General features: G+C 38.8%; 1 protein-coding gene across 1 annotated transcript; it reads right to left on the bottom strand.

Moving 5' to 3' along the window:
• Positions 1–553: 553 nt before the first annotated feature.
• On the bottom strand, positions 554–20,295 carry npy8br (neuropeptide Y receptor Y8b). Its single transcript, XM_017467063.3, has 2 exons — positions 20,118–20,295; positions 554–7,428 (listed from the first exon to the last, which is right to left on the bottom strand). The coding sequence occupies exon 2, from the start codon at positions 7,303–7,305 to the stop codon at positions 6,172–6,174; it is 1,134 nt and encodes a 377-aa protein (XP_017322552.1). The 5' UTR covers positions 7,306–7,428; positions 20,118–20,295; the 3' UTR covers positions 554–6,171.
• Positions 20,296–22,432: the final 2,137 nt, after the last annotated feature.

Below are 22,432 nucleotides of genomic sequence, written 5' to 3'. Positions count from 1 at the left end.
TGAATCTTTAAACACAGTGTGACTGGTTTTGGATCTGTGGGTGAAAATCAAGAAACATAGTGGTACATATTTACCTAATGTGGCTAATACTTGAAAAAATGTCTATTATTTGCATAAAGTTAATCTGTGCAACAAAATATTTGAGAAGCCAGAATGTTCCGGTACATTTCCTTGTCCAATACATCTGAGTCGTCCCATGGTTTTGCGGTTGTGTATTGCTCTAGGGTATGTTTGGATAAATTGCATATTACAAGATACACAAGGGGGGAAAAAAGGGCTTATTTGCAATAAATGCTTTCATCCAGTTTAATATCCAAGAGAGCATTGTGTGTTTGTTCGGATTGAAGCATTCCGGCTGTGATGGCTAATATTTGTCTGGAAGTTCAATGTTAGGTTGTTTTAAGTATTAGCTGCTTGACTGCTTTGCGCTCTACACCTTCCGGGCTTAGGAAACAGTGCAGGAAATGTCGCATTAGTCAGCCACGGTCATTTCAGAATGTCAGCGCTTTAAAAATGGCGAATTGAAAGAATTCAAGAGGGATAAAAAAATCAATCGCGGTCAGCCATTTTAATAAACACTTAAGCACATTAAAGAATCAAAGCCATCAGCACAGGACATTACAAAATGGGGTCTTTTTCATTATATTATATACACTCTCTGGAATATTTCATAGTACAGATGATGATGATACCTACACAATAAGGCCTTTCTACCAGTTGTCACATGACATGATTATTGAGAAAAAAAAATTCCAGACACAAATCCAGCAATAATGATGAATTATATTAGTCACATGTATCACAAAGCATATTAACAACAAATGCTGTTTCACCATTCATGCATACATCCAAATTTTACATGGAGGCCTCAAAGAAATCACCACAGAATGACGCATATTTATAATTAGTTGATGTGAGAGCTGCATTATGGAAGAGATCTGCTCATATTTGACAAATGAACAACCAACGTTTTTGCACAATATATTTGATATCTATATGGAGTTTCGGAATCATATGTTTTGTACAATTTCACTGTGTAACGTATAAATGTCTTTTGAATTTTGCTGACATAATGACTACTATGAATTTTGCTGACATAATGACTACTATAATGACTACTAAAGACACACACACACACACACACACACACACACACATACTTGCATTACTATACTTCTGATAATATGCTGTATACACTACAGTGGTGTAGCCAGGAATTCATTTCAGGGGAGGATAAGGAAATGTGCAACTGAATTGATAACGATGTGCTCATGTACTTTGGGAGGATGCCAGACAACAGTAGGAGCGGTGATGGGATTCAGAATTTGTTGTTTAATTCTATAAAAAGCACCATGTCCTGTCAACCAATCTTGGCATATTAATAATGTTACTATATCTTAATGACAGTTCTACTGAAAATGTTTCAAATAACATTCTGCAGTAGTAATAAGGGGAAATTATATCTTAGCCACCCTGTCCAGGGTGTACCCTGTCTTGTGCCCGTAGCTCCCTGGGATAGGCTCCAGGTTCCCCCGTGACCCTGAAGAGGATAAGCGGTATAGAAGATGGATGGATGGATGGATATATCTTAGCTTTTTCTCCTCCTGCAGTAAAACTCCAGTACTTCTCCGACAACACTTTCCCAGAGCTTAGAGAGCAACGTTATTCGTTAATGTCAGGTTTTTTCCTCATGGTGCTGTGTAGTTTGTTCTTTCAAGTCTTTTATTTTTATTTTATTTGTACATGGGATCTGGGAAGTATCCTGGGAATAATGCAGAGAATTAGCTTACGAACAGAAATGGGAACAATCCTGATTGGTTAATCCTGCACTGTATGTATGGTGTTTTGTAAACCAGCCATAAATAACCATTTGGAACTGTCATCAAATATTTCCGGGGGAAAATAAACCTCTGAAACTACACCACTGACACTATAAATATCTCTAGTTTCACTTGGACCTTATACGTAACCAAAACCTAACGATCAAAATCGGAACTTTACTAGATATTAGATGGAGAGCTAAAATGTATCTATCAACAGCTTGACGTTGAAATTATTGGAGTTGAGCAATGCGTTATATCATGGGGATTCGTGGAGAAAACACATGCTTGGTGAGCTATGGTACAAAAAAGTAGGTATAAGTAGGTTTTATTCACATTCAGTGTATACCTCACAAGTATAGCAACACACACACACACCTATGTTTGCACACAGAAAGACTGAGTCAGGCTAAATAAGATATCTGTCCATGATAAGCAGGCACATAAATTGTTAATGCACAGAAATATTTCAAAGCACCGCAATGAAATAGACCTGATCTTTCACTCACTCGCATTAAGTGAATACACACACACGCGCGCACGCACGCGCGCACACAGACTCTAACACACACACACACACACTGTTTCCTCCTCTCCTGTCAAGAGCTGAATCGAGCCAGTCTAAAGTCATGTCTGTTTGAATACATATGTCTGAAAAGATATCTGGACTGTATAGAAAATGGCAGTACCAAGCTTCACACTAGGGCTGGGTGATATGCTGATATAATATCGATATTGTGATAAATTATATCATAGTATCTTAACACATAAAACATAAATAATAAAACATTTATATCGAAATATAACACAGTACATCTACCAAATCTACACAACAATGCAAAGCATATCGTATATCGTAGAAAAGTCTTTGAGAGACGTGCTATCATACTTTTGTCATATCGCCCATGCCAAGTGGCGCTTTCTACTTCTAGGCAGCTTCTTTTATTTTTATTATTATTATTATTATTATTATTATTATTAATACAACATTCAGTTTAATATTACACACATTATATTATATTCAATATACCACAACTACTGTAAACTACTGTTCCTGTTAACTAGTACAGGAATCTAGTCTTGTGGTAGCTATACTGCAGCATTCGTAAAAAGCATTTTGTAAATCAATTCCATTACTCTTCAGTAATCACGTTTTCAGGGTCATGGTGGATCCAGAGTCCATCCTGAGAACGTGGCTGTTTCAAGTGGTGTGCAGGGACCAGGGCCGTATTTGTTTTTTGGCAGGGCCTGTGTGTGAGGGAATGTGGCTTGTGCATAAAAATAAGTTTTATAACCAAAAATAACCAGCGCATGAATGACAGGGTGGCAAATTAATGAGTGCATTAAAGGACTGCACACCATTTATGATCCATCTCAGCCGACAGATGTGCCCGATCGACTCCAGAGATTTGTGATACAAGCAGTGGGCAGATTACACAGACACACACAGACACACACAGACACACACAGACACACACAGACACACACACACAGACACACACAGACACACACAGACACACACAGACACACACAGACACACACAGACACACACAGACACCAAATAAGTATGGATAAAGAAAAATAATGCAGATTTAAATGGTGAATTAATCATGAGAGTGAACAGGTGTATGCATGAATAATATTGAAGACCCTAGATGGGGCATAATGTGTTATATCTCCCCCCAATATTATAACATTTATGTTTAAGCACTATAAAGGCAATTACAATTAAGTACAATTAAAATATACTTCACATACAGCAGAGCAGCCAGCAGGCAATTACTGTTATCAATGTTTCTTTTTTTCGACAGCTTATTCTCTATGCTCAATAAAACTATAATCTCATAAACGCTCTAACAGAACTGCTATGCTTTTGTCTTAACATATACACGTCTCCCTATACACTCTAGATGAAACGCCAATCCATCACAGTGCATGAAGTAATTTAAAGTAACCAGTCTACCTACTGCCATTTTTTGGGAGGTGAGACACCACCTTTTTCAGAGAAAATGGAGTAAAGCCTCCATGCAGACAGTAACCCAAGCTCAGGCTCAAACCAAAAGCCCAGGAGTGTGCCACTCCAACTGAACATATTTCCTTATTAAAAAATACAGGTATTTTTTGTCTAAACAAATATATAATGTGCTTACAGGTTCTTGGATGTTATAATTTGCATTATTTATGTTTGGTTCACATTTTACAGCTCGTTTTTTTAAACCATTACGACATCAAATATAACATTTTTCCTAATTTAAGAATGATAATTAACATTTTTTCAAATATTACATTTTTGCTTAACTGAAAAATAGGATAATTTTTTTTTTTATCATTCAGCGTGGCCCTTCTTATCATTAGAAATTTGAAAGAACAACAATATGGACGCAGCGAAAGCAACAAGAATCATTGGGCCTCATTTAACAAACGGGATATGAACGAATGTATTCATTTTTCTGAAAATCCAGAAAAATATGTGCATCCTTTGAGACCCCCTGTGTTTGTGTAAAGTTTACGTATAAGGAGACGCATTAATGTGGACTCCAATCGACTGGCTTCAAATCATAATCTATAATTGGTGAGTAGCTGCAATTTTATATAAACATCGCAAGTTTAAACCGCATATTTATTTCAATCGTGTGCACAAATTTGCTGAACATTTTGTGACACTTGTTGGTTGTTTGATATTAATGACTTGAAAGAAAGCATTCCAAAACAAATCCATAAATTAAGACAAAAAAATAAGACTAGATACTCATTTAGGACGAAATTAATGGCGACCTATAAAATCAGAACGAGTTAGTTTGTGTCTGCGGTAAACGACACGCTGCATTACTGCAAGATTTAGTGGATGCTGTGCTTAGGAGGTACTCTTTCACTGTTTAACAGCCATTTTGTGATTTTCAGCTCTTTGCTTTTTCTTGAGGTTTGTGGGCGTGGCTATACACAGGCAACTGCTAAGAAAATCATCGTTACTGAAGCTTTTGTAAATCTGGCAGGATGTTTTAGTTTGGTTTGGCCTATGGAAACATTTACACACAAAGTTACTAAAAGATTGATAAATGAGCCCCATTGCACATTATGGAAAACTAAATCCACACTGAAATCTGGTGTTAACAAGCTAAGTAGCTAACTTTCCTCTCTCCCAGACTACTCGAACTCCTGCTCCATTACCACAAAACCCAATGTTGAATATTCAAGCAAATGTGATTACAATGCAAACAAACAAATCAGATTTGGTCACCTTGCAATGTGGACACTCTGGATTCAAAAAATAAATAAGGGCTTTCACTATTTCAACTTTCACTATCACTTAAAGAACAAACAGAGCTCTTTTATTTCGGGGGACTAAATGTTATTACAGTATTAACAATCCGTCTACATGTATCAAAAATATTCTAATTACAGCTAATGGCATGCGTCACTATTTACAGTTTAGCTTCACATTTGACCTTGTGACCTTGGAGGCATCTACTAATCTGCGAGTGTTACTGCGAGTGTCACGCACTGTGCAAAGTAAAAGAGGTGAAGCAGACTTAAAGGGAATTAACATAGTTTTGAAATAAAACAAATGTGGCTTTTGTTTACATTCACATTTTTGTTGTGTTTTTCATCAAGGCCTGACATAAAGGCCCCTCAGAAATCTTTTAGAAAGCTGCTTTGTATACTTGACTCATGCAGAGAACTTCGTTTTGATGTTTAGCCACACCCCGTAACTTAACACTGTTGCTTACCAGTCAAGTAACACCAACGCAGCATATTATGTGAACTCCCAACTCCACTGTGAAAATTGTCTCTCCAATATGAACACATCCTCTTGATTGGTCCATAAATTTCCACCACTGGATGTCATGAATGTGTTTTCCTTTCCTTTTTTCTTGTAATGTTACTGTCTTCAGATGACAGACATGTTTCCAGCAGTCACACTGACTCACCCCAAAACTGAGAAGGAACCCCTCTGCCAACTTTTCTGTAAATATGTGTTCAAGATCACACATATGTACAGTGTATTTCTGAGGTACATGTGATACATAACCTACTTTAGTGTATGGTGCATTACCTTGTGACTAGCGGGTGAAAGTTACCTTTTAAGGCCTTTATATACTTAATACCAAAGTTAGAGAGAGATATGTCATCTAGCCAAGAAAAAAATAATCTTCAATATTTACACAGTGCCCTCAAATCATAAGGGTTACATTATTTTGAACGTGAGGTCTGTTCAAAATAAATGCTGGTTTGCTACCAATCATCTTCAAATCCGACCCAGCAGTTGGCTGATGATGACTTATTGATTAGAACTGAGCATATGTAGCCAACAACTGTAACTCAGTCTAATGCACATGTCTGAGGTGCTTATTTACAAACACTCTTTCTCTTGCTGTTGCGGTGAGACAGCGATGGTGTCAGAGCCATTGCTGAGAATGGAGCCTTTCGTCACATCGGTGCTGACGGTAGACAGCGGGAAGCTCTCATAGTTCTGGGGAACTCCCGAGCATCGGCACTGATACAGCAGTGACTTCAGCTCTTTCTGAAAGTTGTTGTTTAGAAAGCCGTAGATGATGGGGTTGACGCATGTGGAAGCCATTGCTGTGAGGTGACACACTGAAAAGACAGCATCGTGGCACCATGTGATTGCCTCATGGTTCCAGTCGAAAATGGCGTTGAACACGTACAGCGGCAGCCAGCAGAGGGCGAACAGGGCCACAATGGAGGCTAGCATGGCGTTGATACGCTTGAAGTGTTTAGCGTTTCGTTGACGTGCATCCCGTGTCCTCTCGATAATGTCTTTGCGGTGACTGAGGCGCAGAAAAATGCGCAAGTAGCAGATGCTGATGAGTATAAGAGGCAGGCAGTATTGGAACACCAGCAGTGATGTTGTGTACGCTAAGCGGTTCCCCTCCGATGGCCATTTTTCCATGCAGACCAGGTGAGAATCGGAGGGATTCATCGGAATGCTGAGGTTCTGGGATTTAAAGTCAACCAACAAGGTGAAGGAAAAGAAGGGCAGCGAGACGAAGCATCCCATAATCCAGGTGACAGCCACAGCCAGGTACGAGTGTCCAAGCACTGGCTTCCAACCAGTAGGGTGGATGATGAGCTGATGCCGCTCCAGTGTGATCAGCACCAAGGTGTAGATGGAGACCGTGATGGACAGACATTGGACGAACGAAGTCAATTTGCAAAGAGCCACACCTAGAATCCACCTGTCCATCAGTGTGTAGGTGATGGTGCTGGGCAGGCATATGAGGCACACGAGGATGTCGGAGCAGGAAAGGTTGGCAATGAAGATGTTAGTCACGTTGTGCATCTCCTTCTGGCGCAGGATAACCAGGACAACGCAGGTGTTTCCCACGAGACCCACAGCCAGCATGGTGCTGTAGGCCATGATCAGGAAGGTGGTGCCACCCAGCGAGAGTGAGCAAACCTCCTCCCACCCCAACCAGGGCTGCGTGATGTTGTGAGCACCCTCCATCACCAACTGTTCATCCATACCACACACGCTGATCCAAATCAAATACCAAACAGTATATGCAGTTCTTGTTCTCGTGATCTAATTTAATCGCAGTTCCCAAGACGTCTCATTTTGAAGTCCTTGACAGAACACTGGAGCGATCTGGAGTAAGAGAAAAGATTATTAGCGTATGCAGCAAAAGGATGATCTATGACATGATTAAAGCATGAGATCTCACTAACAGAGGAAGTCAGACAGGGACAGAAGGTGTACAGATTATTAACCAGAGCAGGAAACTTGAAATATGACAGAATGACCCAAAAGCACTGTCTATTTTACCCTTATGCTAAATTAAGCTTGCAAAAGAATCAGACCTTTACAGGATCTCAGGAACAATGTCTGACTGTTCTATTGTTTTGTACTTAAATCCTTTCTTTGTCATATTGTAATGTACTTTTCCATTCCCACTATCTCGCTTTCTCCATTAATTTTATCTCCCATAAGCCACTCCAAGGTATTTTCCACCAAATAGCCCAACGTTTTGAAAGTTTTGTTTTGTTATTTCCTCAACATCATAAACTAGACTTGACAGAATAACACCTTCTCTGGATGTGAGAATATCTTCTTATTACAATCTGTCTCCAAAACACTTGACAAGAGAGACAGTAATTGTCATTCAAGCACTGATTTGCGTCAGACGGACATCAAATATCATTGCTGCAAACAAGACTAAGAACAATTTTATTTTGAACATACCCATAAATTTGGTGGGAAAAACACTTTGGGGAGAGTATGTGGAGGGCTTACAGAAGGCATGGCCCAACTGGGACGTAAGTTCAGGCCGGGAGTCTCACACTCATCCAAGCCACCCCATACACCCACAACAAATGTTTAAACCTTTCTTTTTGGGTGCCTTTTCCCTCTCTTCTCCACCTGGCCGCCTCCTCTCCATCCTCGCTCTGTGCAATGATGACTCTGTTCGAAACCATTCTCCACGGCTGAGGAGAATGGTACCGTTGCAAGTCAAAATGAACAAGTTCATGATTTATTATTGATTTATTATAAAATTTCGAAGTCGGAAAAGCGTCACTTGAGTACAAAGGACACGGAATAATATAAAATAATAAATACATTAAAAAAACATTTAAAAAAACGGCAGGGCAGTGGGCCAAATCAGTTGTCAAGCCACCAGGAATTCTCCCAATGGCCAATGGCCTGACAGAAGGCGGTCTACAAATTCAGTAACAGAACTCAATATTGGTTGTTGAGACTGTAAAACCACCTGGATATAAATGCACTTTATTTTCCAAAGACACTGCAGTTTCAATAAATAAGTTCTGAAATAAATTTATTTCGTCTAGATAGCTTATAAATTCCCTTCTCTCCCAGTTTTCCTACCTTCCTGGCCCCTTCCTACTAGTCACTCATTCAACTACAATTTGTAAAGGTCCTGTTAGATCATATTCAGTGCAACTAACATAACATAAGGTTTTAAAAGGTAAAAATTGAATTATCAGTTAATGATTTGTTTTTGACTATAAAAAAGACAAGTCAAAGTGGCGATTTATGTTACCAGTTTTGACTAGGGGCAAGGGCTCTGAACAGATGAGACACATTTGTTTTAATTGTGACGCAGAAAAATGAAAAGCATACTTGGTCATCATTGCTTACACTGAGCTAATGTCTCTAGCCCTGTAGCGAGGTTTTGGTTCGATGAGTTGCCTTCAGCTAAATAATGAATATAAATGCACGTGATGGTGCATATTTGGAAAACAAGTTGCTGAACAACTCAAAGTCTTTGCTGGTCCACATCTGGACCACAGTCCACCGGTTGATGACCACGTACTGTTTATACCTTTTAACAATGGAAATTGTGTTAGTGTTTAAACGTTGTTTTCTTGTCAAAAACCACTACACAGAGGTGTGTTTACATGGAAATGCAAATAGCCTATCAGATTGCAATGAAAGATTCTGAACATCTTTTCTTGTGGCCAGAAAAGATATGGTATCAGATGCACAGAGACTTCCAGACTAGCTATTCCCAGTAGTTTGCTGGCTATCTAGTACAAAGCTGAAGAAAGTCCAGACCAAGTTCTCATTATTCTCCCTTTTACAGTCCAGAATTACTTGCCATATCACTATTGAAAGTGTGGTCATGAAAGGTTACGTTTATAGTGAAGGGCCGTGTTGGTGGTTGTAGGTTTTATTACAACTTCATTTATGTGAAATCCAATTAAATCGTTTTCTTTTGATATCTCCTGAATAGTCTTAAGATCACATCTGGCCATAAAGAGAATTTTCCAATTAATGTAGCACTGATAGAAAACTAGACTTGGCTCTTTTTCAGGTTGCGAAGATTTTTTTCCCTTTGTTCTTTCACATTGTACAGATATGGTTACGGGTGAATTGAAGGAAGAAACACAATATCATAAATTATTAGACACAGTCTAGAGGCATACAGCAGGGAGTAACGAGAGAGTCGTGCAAAAGACAATAAATGTGATTTGCAACTCAATGTAGTTTCATATTCTTCAACCCATCAAGTATTCAGCAGAGAGAAATAGCAATGTCTTGATATCTTGCTTTTTCTACTCAGCCTTTCTTGCTGATACAAGGCTTTATCAAGCTCAGTATGCCAGTAAAACTGACATGTGATTAAAAAAACAAAAAAACAACAAAAACAATAATTACAAGTTGTCATTCTGCAAGTTAACCATTATAAACTCACAGGCTTGAGCATGTTCGCGGTTACAAAGAAACCACCCACCATACAGTACACTCAACATCCTACAGATGGATGACATACTTTCATGCAAGCTTGAATAGGCTATATTGCCAGTGCTTTCATCACATACAGCTGTAACATTAGGAACAAAATACAGATCCCCAGAATCATGGTTCTACAATTAACAAGGGACAACATGAGACTTCAGTCATTTGTCAAAAAACAAACAAAACAAAACCCCAACAGAATCAAATCTATGAAATGGACAATACGGTAAACCACCCGTACTGTAAACATTAAGCACTACAGGAAAAACAAAAATAACTGCATGAGCAGGATTAAAAACATCTTGTGTGATGTAGCTGAGTCACAGACCATATTGACACTGCTAACATTTAGGTGTTTTTCTGTGTTCCTGGACCATAATGGTAGGGTTCATATTTTAAATTAATTAATAATTTTTATTATTTTTTTAACCTTCAGGTTTAGGCCACACCCACCTCAGATCAGTTGGTAGAGCGTGAGACTTTAAATCTCAAGATCGTGGGTTTGAGCCTCATGTTGGGTGTCACGTAATGGTGGATGAGATGGAAACAATTGCAGGTATGGCAGTTTAATCAGCAAACAAATCCAAAGGTATAGCCAGAAATCAAAACAGGTATGGGTCACACAATCAGGCACACAGTACAAAACAGGCAAGGCAGAGAAGCAAGGTCAATAAAGTAAACAAAGTCAAAACCAGAATAACAACATGTAATCAAGGCTTGGTAAATGACAGAGATTAATAGCAACTGAGCATAATACTTCATGAAAATCTAGTGAATGAGTAGTCTCTTTTATGTGTGGTGTGATTGAGTGTGTAATTGGGAACAGGTGTGTCTGATTAGTCCTCAGGATAAGGTGACGTGTCTGTGTGTAGCTCTGAGAGCTGTAGTTGTCGACCATGTTTGTAGTTTACGGTGCATTCTGGGAAATGCAGTCACTAGTTTGCCGTGACACTGGGCACCAAACCCAGTCAAGCCATTGGGGTTGAAAAGGCTAATCAGTCCGTACAGGATTTCACAGAGTTTTTTTTGTGATTGTAGTGTCCAAAAATGCTTGATTTTGCGGTGGCTTTTTTCAAATGTTGCGATGCAACTTGCGAAGTTCTTTGTGTTTTTTTTTTTTTTTTACGGGAAACTACTTGAATTTGGCAAAATCGCAATTGCGCGACTGACTTTCCTAGTGATGTTTGTTGGTCAATGAGACCTTTTAGCTGTGCTCATGTTCAACACACTTGAAGAAAAGAGGGCTTTTGAAGCAAATGCGCGTTGTGATGATGTCACATGACGCGTCTTAGCCCAAATCTGCAGAAAATCTGTGGCAATTTTGAAAAATTTCAAGCTCCTCAGAATATTGCAGAGTAGATTTTGTGTTAATTTCTATGTTCACAAAATCCTGGAGGGACTGGCTAGTGCAGTCTCAGTGCCAGTGTCAAGCCTGGATAAAAACGGAGGGTTGCGTCAGGAAGGGAATCTAGTGTAAAATCTGTGCAAAATCAAATGTAGATCATAAAACATATTTCCACAATGGAGATGGATGACCCGCTGTGGCGACCCCTAATGGGAACAGCTGAAAGAAGAAGAAAGGGATACAGATTGTGTTATTACAATACCCCCCTATGCTTAATGCTTTTCACGATACAGAGTTTATTATGAACAATGGCCTATTTGCTTGACTTTGGTCACTATTCATGCCGTTGAATCCTACCCCCCCCCCCCCCCCCCCACGAATTCTAAAGTGAACATGGGTTTAAAAAAGCTGCTATATAACTGTATTTATTTTCAGTATGATTGCCAATTATTTATAAAAGGAAATAATTTTTTTTTTTTTATAGATGTCAGTCATTTTAAAATGTGCATAATTAGAGAGATATTTAGCCTTTGCCAAATGCTAAAGCCTTCGCTCATTCTGTCTTGCCTTATAGAAATGTTTTAACAAATAGACAGGGGTACAGCTGTCCAATGTTCCCAGCATTAATTCAATACGGAACTCATAACACGTGATTGGTGATGAAAGCACAAGATGTCATAAAAATACATGGGTTGTCAAGTGAAATGACTTTACAGCTGCAGATTTTTTAAAAATCCTTCAATTAAATCAGAAATTCTGAAAATGTCTATCAGCCCCTCCAGGATTTTCCGATTGCAGAAATTAAGGCAAAATCAAGCAAATTCTCGCAACTGTTCAAAATTACCGCAGATTTTCCACAGCTTTGGGCCTTGACACGTCATGTGACGCAATCACAACGCTCATTCAGTCAAAGCCTCTTCGATTCACGTGCTTCGAGCATGAGTACAGCTAAAAGGTCTCATTTACCAACAAACATGATTGCGAAAGACAATTTTGTGTAATTGCAATTTCAACAATTCAATTAGTTTTACACAAAAAAAATTTAAAATCTGCAGCCAAATCAAGTATTTTTGGCCAGAACAAACCCTAAAAAACTCAGCATCGGTTGTTTTAGATTTTTGAAGAATAACAATGTAAAATGTAATGTCCAATCTGCTGATATTAGTCTTGCTGAAAGTCATTTTCTTATATGGTCATATTTTATTGTAACAGAACAGGGATTTAATTTTTATTTTTCCAAATTAGTTCTCCTGCATTCAGATTTTAAATAACAGCAAACTGAAGACGGATCAATAAAGTCATGTTGATATGAGTCTTAGGATTTAGACTTAGTATAGAGTTTTCCTTGAGAATCCTTTGTGTAAGTGTGACAGCTGTGAAGTCCAAAGCCGAGGATCGAAGTTTAAACGCATCACTCCTTATAATCAGCGTGGAGGGCCAGTTCATTCAGCTGGGACTCTGCTCTCTTTAATCTACTCTCTTACTCTTTCTCTCTAATCCCTCTTTCCCTTTTTGAATGTGAAGTTCATAGATAATGAAATCAGTTCAAGGAAACCTGCAGTTCCCTGCCTCTGTGTAAGAGTAATTTAAACTTGAATTCTATAAGAAGAAAAAAAAAAAAAAAACACACTAAGCAAGAACAACTTGGGGAAAAACAAAGTGCTCTGCAGTGCTATGCTAAAACATCAGCAGGTGATAAGTGGTTTAAGGAAGATAGTTTGATGCTGGACAGGAATCTAAATTTATCCTACATTCACAGGATCCCTAAGGACGTATTCAAATTCTCATGAAACGTCCATACACCTTGCCTTAATGAGATGGTGTGTCCTGAACTTGTGATTTATTGCATCGCTTGTAGAGTCCTTGCAGAATTGGTGTCCACATGACAAACCACACATTGGAATTTGCATTTAAACGGACACCTTTTAGCCTTTTAGAGACTGCAAATTGTGCGTGTGTGTGTGTGCGTGAGCGTAAGAGAAAAAAACATCCCCGCAGGAATGGGCAATGCTACGGGCATTCATAATGTAACATTTCCCAAGCTGGTGTGTGCAACATCAAATCTAATTCATTACATTAACACCCTGATGATAATAACGATAATTATCTTCTATGAATTATTCATGGAGTTACTCTGCTAAAATCTAGTCACCATCCACTTTAATAGAAACTTTTGTACACATGCAGTTATTTCATCAGCCAATCATGTAGCAGCATAAATCAGGCAGGTCAAAAGCTTCAATTAATGTTCACATCAAACATCAGAATGGGGAAAATGTGATCTCAGTAACTTTGACCGTGGCATGGTTGTTGGTGTCAGACAGGCTGGTTTAAGTATTTTGGAAACTGCTGATCTTCTGGGATTAGGGGGGAAAAACATGGCTTTTTCAAATCTTCAACTGTAGAGTTTTTGTGCACATGTGCCTAGTGAAGCCTCAGATTCCTGATCTTGGTTGACAGAAATGTAATCTTCTAATAATGTGGTCTTCTGCTGTTGTAGCTCATCCACCTCAAGCTTTGATGTGTTGTGCATTCTGAGATGCTTTTCTGCTCACCGTGGTTGTAAAGAGTGGTTACTTGAGTTACCATAGCCTTCCTGTCACCTCAAGCCAGTCCGGCTTTTCTCCTCTGATCTCGCTCATCAAAAAGGCATGTCCATCTTCAGACACTCACTTGATTTTTTTTTTGTTTTGTTTTTCACAGCACTCAAATCTAGACACTCCTATATGAAAATCGCAGGAGATAAGAAGTCTCTGAAATACCCAGACCAGCTCGTCTGGCACCAACGGTCAAAGTCACTAAGATCACATTAACTCAAGCTCTTGACCTGTATCTACATGATTTTATACATTGTGTTGCTACTACATGATTGGCTGTTTGGATAATTTCATGACTCAGCATTATTCCTAAAGTGGCCATCCATCCATCTTATATACCGCTTATCCTTCCTTCAGGGTCACGGGGAAACCTGAAGCCTATCCCAGGGAGCATCGGGCACAAGGCAGAGTACACCCTGGACAGTGTGCCAATCCATCGCAGAGCACACTCACATACACATTCACACCCATTCATACACTACGGACACTTTGGACATGCCAATCAGCCTACCATGCATGTCTTTGGACTGGGGGAGGAAACCGGAGTACCCGGAGGAAACCTCCGCAGCACTGGGAGAACATGCAAACTCCGCACACATAGGGTCACGTTGGGAATCGAACCCCCGACCCTGGAGGTGTGAGGCGAACGTGCGCCCCCTAAAGTGGCCAGTGAGTGCATATTTAACATTTCATTCTATTAGGCTAGTTAATTATGAAGATGAATATTTTCATTTATCTCTAAAACGAATCCTGACACTAACATTAATGCTAATGTGCATAAACGTTCCATTATAATGAGCAGATGGAACAAAATGCCGACATTTGGAACAAATGAGGACATTTTCTGATCCATCTTCTCCCAGAAATTTAAATTCATGACATCGCTAAACGCGAAACGTCTATCAGGCAGCAGATAACAAGATTAACAAGCACACTGGATGCGAGTGAATCCATTACAAATCCATCAAACTCAAGAAGCTCATCCAAATATGAGGAGGATAAGCCTGGAATGCTGCTAGTTTCTCTTGTCTTCTGTTGTCTCACCACAGTCCTTGACTTAAAGAAATAACCTGTAAAGGGGCCAAAGATGCATGACTATGTCTGGAAAAAAAGGTCCATGCCATGCTATTAATTACAGTATAAAATGACTAAACCACAGCCAGAATCAACTGACTTTCCTTGAGGCCTGTCAAGTTTACTGAGGTGGCAACAATTACGTGTCATCCGAGGCAATGACAAATGCTTACTAAAGAAAACTGGTAACAGAAGCACCTTTACTTTTTAATCCTCATCAAGAAATCACATTCCTCTAATTATGCAAATTTAAAAAAAAGTGGTGGTGGTAGCTCAGTAGTGATCAATCAGAAGGTTGTGAGTTTTACTCCTAGCACCACCAAGCTGCCACCGCTGAGCCCTTGAGCAAAGCCCTTAACACTCAACTGCTCAGTTGTATAAATGAGATCAAATGTAAGTCGCTCTGGATAAGGGCGTCTGCCAAATGCTTTAAATGTAAAATGCCCCCACAGTTATAAGCCCCACCCCCTTGCCCTGGTAAACTCATCTTGAAGGGAGCGACAGCATTTTCATATTGGAGCATGATTGGCTGTTGTGTTTTTATAATGTTTAATAATTGTACCACAGTCAATTCTGACTGCTCAGAAGGTGTTGAATAATTTTCTATAACAGTAGCTTTGACTTGTATAGTGAATGCTGCACTAACTGTTTTCTGTGAGGAGATGTTTTATTGAACATTTTTGCAAGGAGTCTCCAGTGTCAGCACTTTGTAACAGCTGAGGTAAACCGAACGGTTTCCACCATGAGCAAGTCTTCAAGGCAGAGCACCTTTCATTTTGTGGTTTCTCTATAACATGGCAGGGTGCTTAGTGGTTAGGACATTTGCCTCACACCTCCAGGGTTGGTGGTTCGATTTCCACCACTGCCCTGAGATCGTGGAGTTTGCATGTTTTACCCGTACTACAGGGGTTTCCTCCCTGAGTCCAAAGACATGCATGGCAGGCTGATTGGAATGTCCGTAGTGTATGAATGGGTGTTTAGCCTATATGATTGTGTCCTGCTCATGGATTGGCACCCTGTCCATATTTCAAAATGCAGCATGCCGTAAACCCCGCAGTAAATTCCACATTTTTCTCTTTAGAGCTGCCATAAAGCACAGAAGCCTTCATAAATATAAAATGTTTTTTAAAATTATTGCAATGGCTATGAGATGCCTTTAATGATTGCAGATTGCATAATGAGCTTATAAGCCTTCGCTTTTGATTGTGTCCATCACTGAGAGAAGACAAGAGTCAGCATCGATGCAAACCATAAAGTGTGAGGAATGAACAGCACCACTGAGAGTTGAAGGATTGAGACACATTACTGGTAATGTGTTGTGTTTGTGTACAGTAGCTGAAGCCAAGCAAGCAGATCTGCTGTCTAAGGTAACAATAGAAACCCTCTGGTACATGTTCAAATTTAAAATAAATGAGACTTTAATGAGAGATGTTAAACCTTCATATCGTCATAGTATATATATATATATATATATATATATATATATATATATATATATATATATATATATATATATATATATTTGTCCTGTTCTCAGCCTCAGAACAAAGCATAAGTCACACATGTCTCCCATAAATCTTTTTGAATGGAGGAAGTGGTGTGTTGGGGTTAATTTTGGGAAACTCATTCTTTGCTTTTTTTTCTCCCTGAGGACACTACAGAACAAATAAACAGACTGCAGACTTCGTATAAAATATGCATTTTCATATCATAACAATTCATTTTCTTATTAGAGTTCATATTCTTGTTACAGTACCCTTCAGTGTCATCATTTCTAGCATGATATATGAGTTACATATACATAGTTATATGCACAATTCAAACATTTAGCTCTTGTAACAAAAATTGGCTGTTAGTGCAGTTTAACCATAATAATGACTTACACAAACAGCAATACACAAAAAGCGTGGTATACAAGGCAAACTCTTAAACTAGAGTCAAAGTTCTGTCTGATGTGTTTTTCACACTTTCTACGCCTTTACGTTATTTCCTGTTTTTCGGGACATACTTTTTGAAGCCCCGGAACGTAATTTGGTTTGTTATTAACAGGACAAAATTGTTTTTAAGTGACATTTTGCCAAAAATACAACATGGCGATCTTAACCAAACTTCTAGAGGAACAGCGCAAAAAAAAAGCCTTCTCTGCTTTCAGTTACAGCAACACAAGACCACATGCAAACCATGTTTTCCTACCAGAGCAAGAAGATAGTGTTGTTCTTGTATCACAAGGTTTATAGCCTTTAAGAACGCCTTTTGACAAAAGAAGAACGCACTGAAATCATTCTCATGGCTGGATCCGGAAGCTGTCGCAAAGTCGCGATGGACTTTAACAGAAAACATGGCAAGCACATCAAACACGACACTGCTACCAAACTTATTAACAAATTCAAAAAGTCTGGAAGTGTTGCGGACCAACTGAGAAGTGGACGTCCCCGAACATCCACTGATGAAGGCACAACCGACATGGTGCTGGCAAACATACTCCCCTATATACGGAGACTTGTGGAACACCGTGTAGTATTCCTTTTGAGAGACAGAACCCTAAACTGCCCAAGAAATCCTTGAGGACAGCTTTAAAAGCATTTACAATTTCCACCAAGTTATTAGTATATGTGTAGAATGTAGACCCTGGCTTACGGAAGTGTGCATGTCTTAGTGTTCAGTGCTCGCAGAACTGAAGTGCTCTCATGTGACACAGTATCTCTGTGCACTTACTTCACTGCTCTGCACTCGTGAAAACTTTGTGTACCTTTTCACGCCAGCATGCACTCATTTCTAATGACCACACTCAGCCACCCTCACACTCTGTATTAAAGATACTGTCTAAACGCCATACGGGTTTATCAGGTTGCTTTATTGTAGGAAGATTCAGTAGCACATTCTCGTGATATCCACAGAGCACAGTTTAGAGTCTGATTTACTCTATTAGTCATCGTTAATCATGAAATGCATCCAGATCGCCATCCATGCATCACTAAATTTAATTATACACCTAACTAGAAATATGAACACAAAATTTGGCTTTGTGGAGTCTAAAGCTTTCTGAGCCATCATCAATCTAGGTATTGTATATAAAGAGGAAGGATTTACTGCTTCCTTTTGTCGATCACCACCAATTACATCCACTCCAGCCAAATCTATACCTTGGTCCTAACCAAAAAGCAGACTGTAAAGCTGTTAGTCAATGAATGGATTCCCAGTCGAAATTTGAATGGAAATATATTACCACATCTCATCATTTCTAAAGCAGTGTATCCTTTCTTCCATCAATTTGATAGATTTTCTAACTGAGAGTGCTGAGAGTGCACGGTTATGTTTTTTTTATTATTATTTTTTTTTTTAGTCTAGATTAGCTGTCACAGATAATCTAGTATTGGCATTAACATAATTCCTGCAATCATGCCATTACCACCTCATCACATCGTTCACCAGATTTCCAGCTGAATGATAAAAGACCGCTTTTTCACCTTAGACAGAAATGTCACTAAAGGCCTAAAGACCCTCACACTGCCATATTAAGGTTAATCCATTGAAAAATCTGCTTTATAGGTTCAGATTGAAGCCTTGGCCGTACCGCTGCCCTCTTGACAAGTGGCCTTGGCTCCCTTGTGAGAAAAAAAATATATAGATTTTAGGAGCTGCTGCATTTGGTCATGCACACAAAAGGATAAAAGACATAATTCTGAAATCTGAAGCAAGGGCATATGTCCACACCTGTTAATGTGTGATAAGCAACCCCAGTTCAAACAGATCTATCAGCACATAAGGTGTACAAAGAGAGCTAAGGGAGATTTTTTTTTAATGTATCTGGTTAAGTAAATAACAGTAATGAAGCCATATGTCCACTGTAACAATACCAACAAGGCTAATTGACTTAGTAAATTTTGCTTTATCTTCTGCGGTTCTTGTCAAGATGGCTGATGGTTGCTTCCTGGAGCATGCGTCAGATTTTGTTTTCAGTTTTATGTGGCGCAGCATGGCATAATTTTTTGCATGTTTGTGTGTGTGTGTGTGTGTGTGTGTGTGTGTGTGTGTGTGTGTGTGTGTCTGTGTGTTGGTTTGTAACAAGCCGAGACGCTGCGTGAAATGATGCTCCTGTCAAACACTGTCTCTCTCACTTTCTTCCACAAGGACGTGTGAAGGCATCAAGTGTGAATCAAAGCCTGTGTTGTTGCATCCCTCAAACTTCTTGTTCTCGCTTTAATGACTGGTTTTATTAGCGATTTTCTGTAAGTGGAGGGAATAATGTGTTCTAGGTGCAGGAAACAAAACAAAAATACTCTGAAAACTGGAAGCTGTAATGAAAAAGCCATTTGTTTGTATGTGTGTGTGTGTGTGTGTGTGTACAGTATATGAGTCATATTCATCATCAACACATGCAATAGATTGCCACAACTAAGCATGAATTTCTGCTCATTTTAAGCTATGCATTTGACAAATTTGTAAGTTAAAGGTGGATGGGGGGTTTCTATGCAGTCCTCCATGGATGCATTTTCATATTACCAAGGTATGTGATGCAAACTAATATACAATACAAAAAATGACCAACCATCTGTATTGTATGCATAGGAAACAAAAACATGTTAGGTTCTGTACAGTATTTTGGTTATAAAACTTGAGCCTGAGAAGTTATTAAGCCTGAGATGTGTGCATTAACTTTTTTTTTATTCTATTTTATTTATTAGTACGGTTTACCAAGCTTATTTATTTATTTATTTATTTTGAATTGTTATGCAAAACGTTATATTTGTAGACATCAAATGAGACATAACATTTGCGCGCGACCAAATCCTATTTCTGTCAGATGTCTGCATGAATTCCAAAACACATGCACACTGTAAACCCACAAGTCGTTGCTAAAACATCACGTGTGTGCACAGATGAACATCTAACCTGTACATTCAAAAAATAAATCTGTCTCTATATATCTATCAGAAATGCACACGCTCTCGTGCACCGTTTTACCGACATAAAAACTATCATCATTCTGTTGCCTGTATGTAGACCAAATATATATGCATGTAAAAGAAAATAAAAGATAAGATTCATTCCCTTTTCCTTACCATTCACCTCTCGGACAGGTAGTCAGTCCTCTCTCCTCTGTGTCCTGGGGTAGTGATATGTTTTGCAGCAGCGCGCGCTCGAAACGGAAAGCGCTTTATCAAGAGATTCGTGAACGAATCGTTTTGTTTGAACGACTCCTTTTAAGAGAGTCATTCGGGCGAATCGATTCTCAAGCACTAACGAATCGACGTTGGCTCCTTTTTGTTTGTTTGTTTGTTTTCGTTTTAATTTACTCGTCTTACACGTGGTATTTGGACTGTGGTCAAAATGTAAACCTACACAATACTTCTAACTCATGTAGGCTTGCTAAATTGAAACTGATTCATTAGATAGAATCGAATCAATAAGATAAGTCGTTAATGACCATTATTGCAACCTGACGTGGGAGGAAGCCAAAACTGAGCAGCTGTTTTTAAATGGGAAATGATCTGCCTCACTCTGAGCAATCTGTCTCACAGCTGCATCTTTGCAAGTCATGCTGGTCGAGGATGTTGTCTTGATGCCTACTGTCCTGGTGGCTCTTGGGTTCAAGCCCAAATCTCATACTACCATAATAAATTGCATGTAATAAGCCTCATGAGTAAGCGATGAAACACTTGGGTGTGTGCCATTTTGTAAAATAATTCAAATATGTGGTGAAGTGATGCATTACCCTCCTTGAAGTTGATTACTTACCAATAACAGCATGTCCAAAAGAATTTTATGCCTCTTGTCCCTGCTGGGGGTGGGGGGACAATAGAAACCATCACAGAAATTCTAATGGTTTCCCTTACAATTCCCACCTTACAAACCATCAGCTAACCATTAAAACCATTACCATTATTGGGCCTTAATAGAATCCACTAGACATAACATGCCACCAATAAAAGATAACAAATACACATTATCAGTAGAGACCCATAGGAACCATTACACTTTCCATTAAAGCCAATACAATTCACATCATAACTATTAAAACCATTCTGTGAGGGTTTCTATTGTTTGTTTGTTTGTTTTTTCTTCACTGTAGATATCACAGCAATTTGCCAATGATTGCAGTTATTAATCATTAAAGAATGACACCATATTTTTACAATCTATTTATAGTTACATTTAAAGTTGCGAAATGTCCACAACACATGGCTTATATTTTAGCTATTCTTACGTTTTTAGCTGTTTTAGCTGTTTAGGACTAATCAGAATTGAGCATTGAACAACGCTGTGGTATAAAATGTGAATAACAAGTATGGAGGGTGCACAAAAGACATATGATGATGCCTGTCTCTGTGGGTCTCCTTCCCACTTCTTGAAAATGCAAAAGTGCCCTTTTCACTGAGGGACCCTGGGAAGTCAGATCTATTGTTCACACCACATTCATGTCATTTTGGAGGTAGCTACACCAGACCCCAGAGATAATATACGGCCTTTAAAAAGGACTTCTGAACAGTCTACAAGTGACAAAATCTAAATCAAAGGCTTGTTATAGCCTCACTTCTTTCTCATTTGAACATAAAAAGAAAGACAAAAACAAACATAATTTATCATGTTACGAAGAAAGTGGAAAGCACACTGCTATCTGTCCTGAAGACTCTTCAGTCCGCTTCACCATATCAACGATTATATGTTTTTCTTTGTTAAATAACAACCTTTTTTTTAAAAAAAAACATTTATTATTAGTATTAGATTATGTAGCACATCTGCCATACAAGCCTCTGTTAATGTGCTGAGAAATCCTAACTATTAGAACAACCACATTAATAGAAAACTGTCATTAGAATTATAGCTGGCAATACTATCAGAGCTGCTGTTATTAAAAATAATAATAATCAACACCTTCTGACTAATCAGAATTCAGAATTCACAGCAGTGTGGTATAAAATGTGAATAACTAATATAAGTGAAGTTTGTAGGGTGCATAAAAGAAGCATGACGATGCTTTGTGTCATTTTGGACATAGCCACAGTCCAGACCCCAGAGCTAATCTACTGCCTTTAAAAGGACTCTCCGAGAACAGATCAGTCTGCAAAATCAAAAGGCTTAAGATTGACATGTGAAACGTCTTTGTCTATAACCGTTCCTCTGGAGGAGCAAATTTTACCCCAATCACTGTGAGGAAGTTATATCGGGCATAAAATCAACCTTTTGGGCATACTTTATAGTCATAAAGAGCAAAGTGCACATGGCTTTGAATATATGAATATATTTGAATATACACTCATGCCTGTCTCAAAACCAATCATGCCTTACATTGGACCCAATTCTCCATGTAACTTTGTAACAACTATAGAAATCAAGACAGGAAATTATCTACTTGCTCAAGGTCAAACTCCTGTCC

This window comes from Ictalurus punctatus, chromosome 5 (assembly GCF_001660625.3).
Source record: "Ictalurus punctatus breed USDA103 chromosome 5, Coco_2.0, whole genome shotgun sequence".
NCBI lineage: Eukaryota > Metazoa > Chordata > Actinopteri > Siluriformes > Ictaluridae > Ictalurus > Ictalurus punctatus.
This window is presented reverse-complemented; position numbering and strand designations above follow the sequence as displayed.

Bases quoted from the DNA above. Each gene is read 5' to 3' on its own strand.
- npy8br (XM_017467063.3), bottom strand. From the start codon at position 7,305: ATGGATGAACAGTTGGTGATGGAGGGTGCTCACAACATCACGCAGCCC.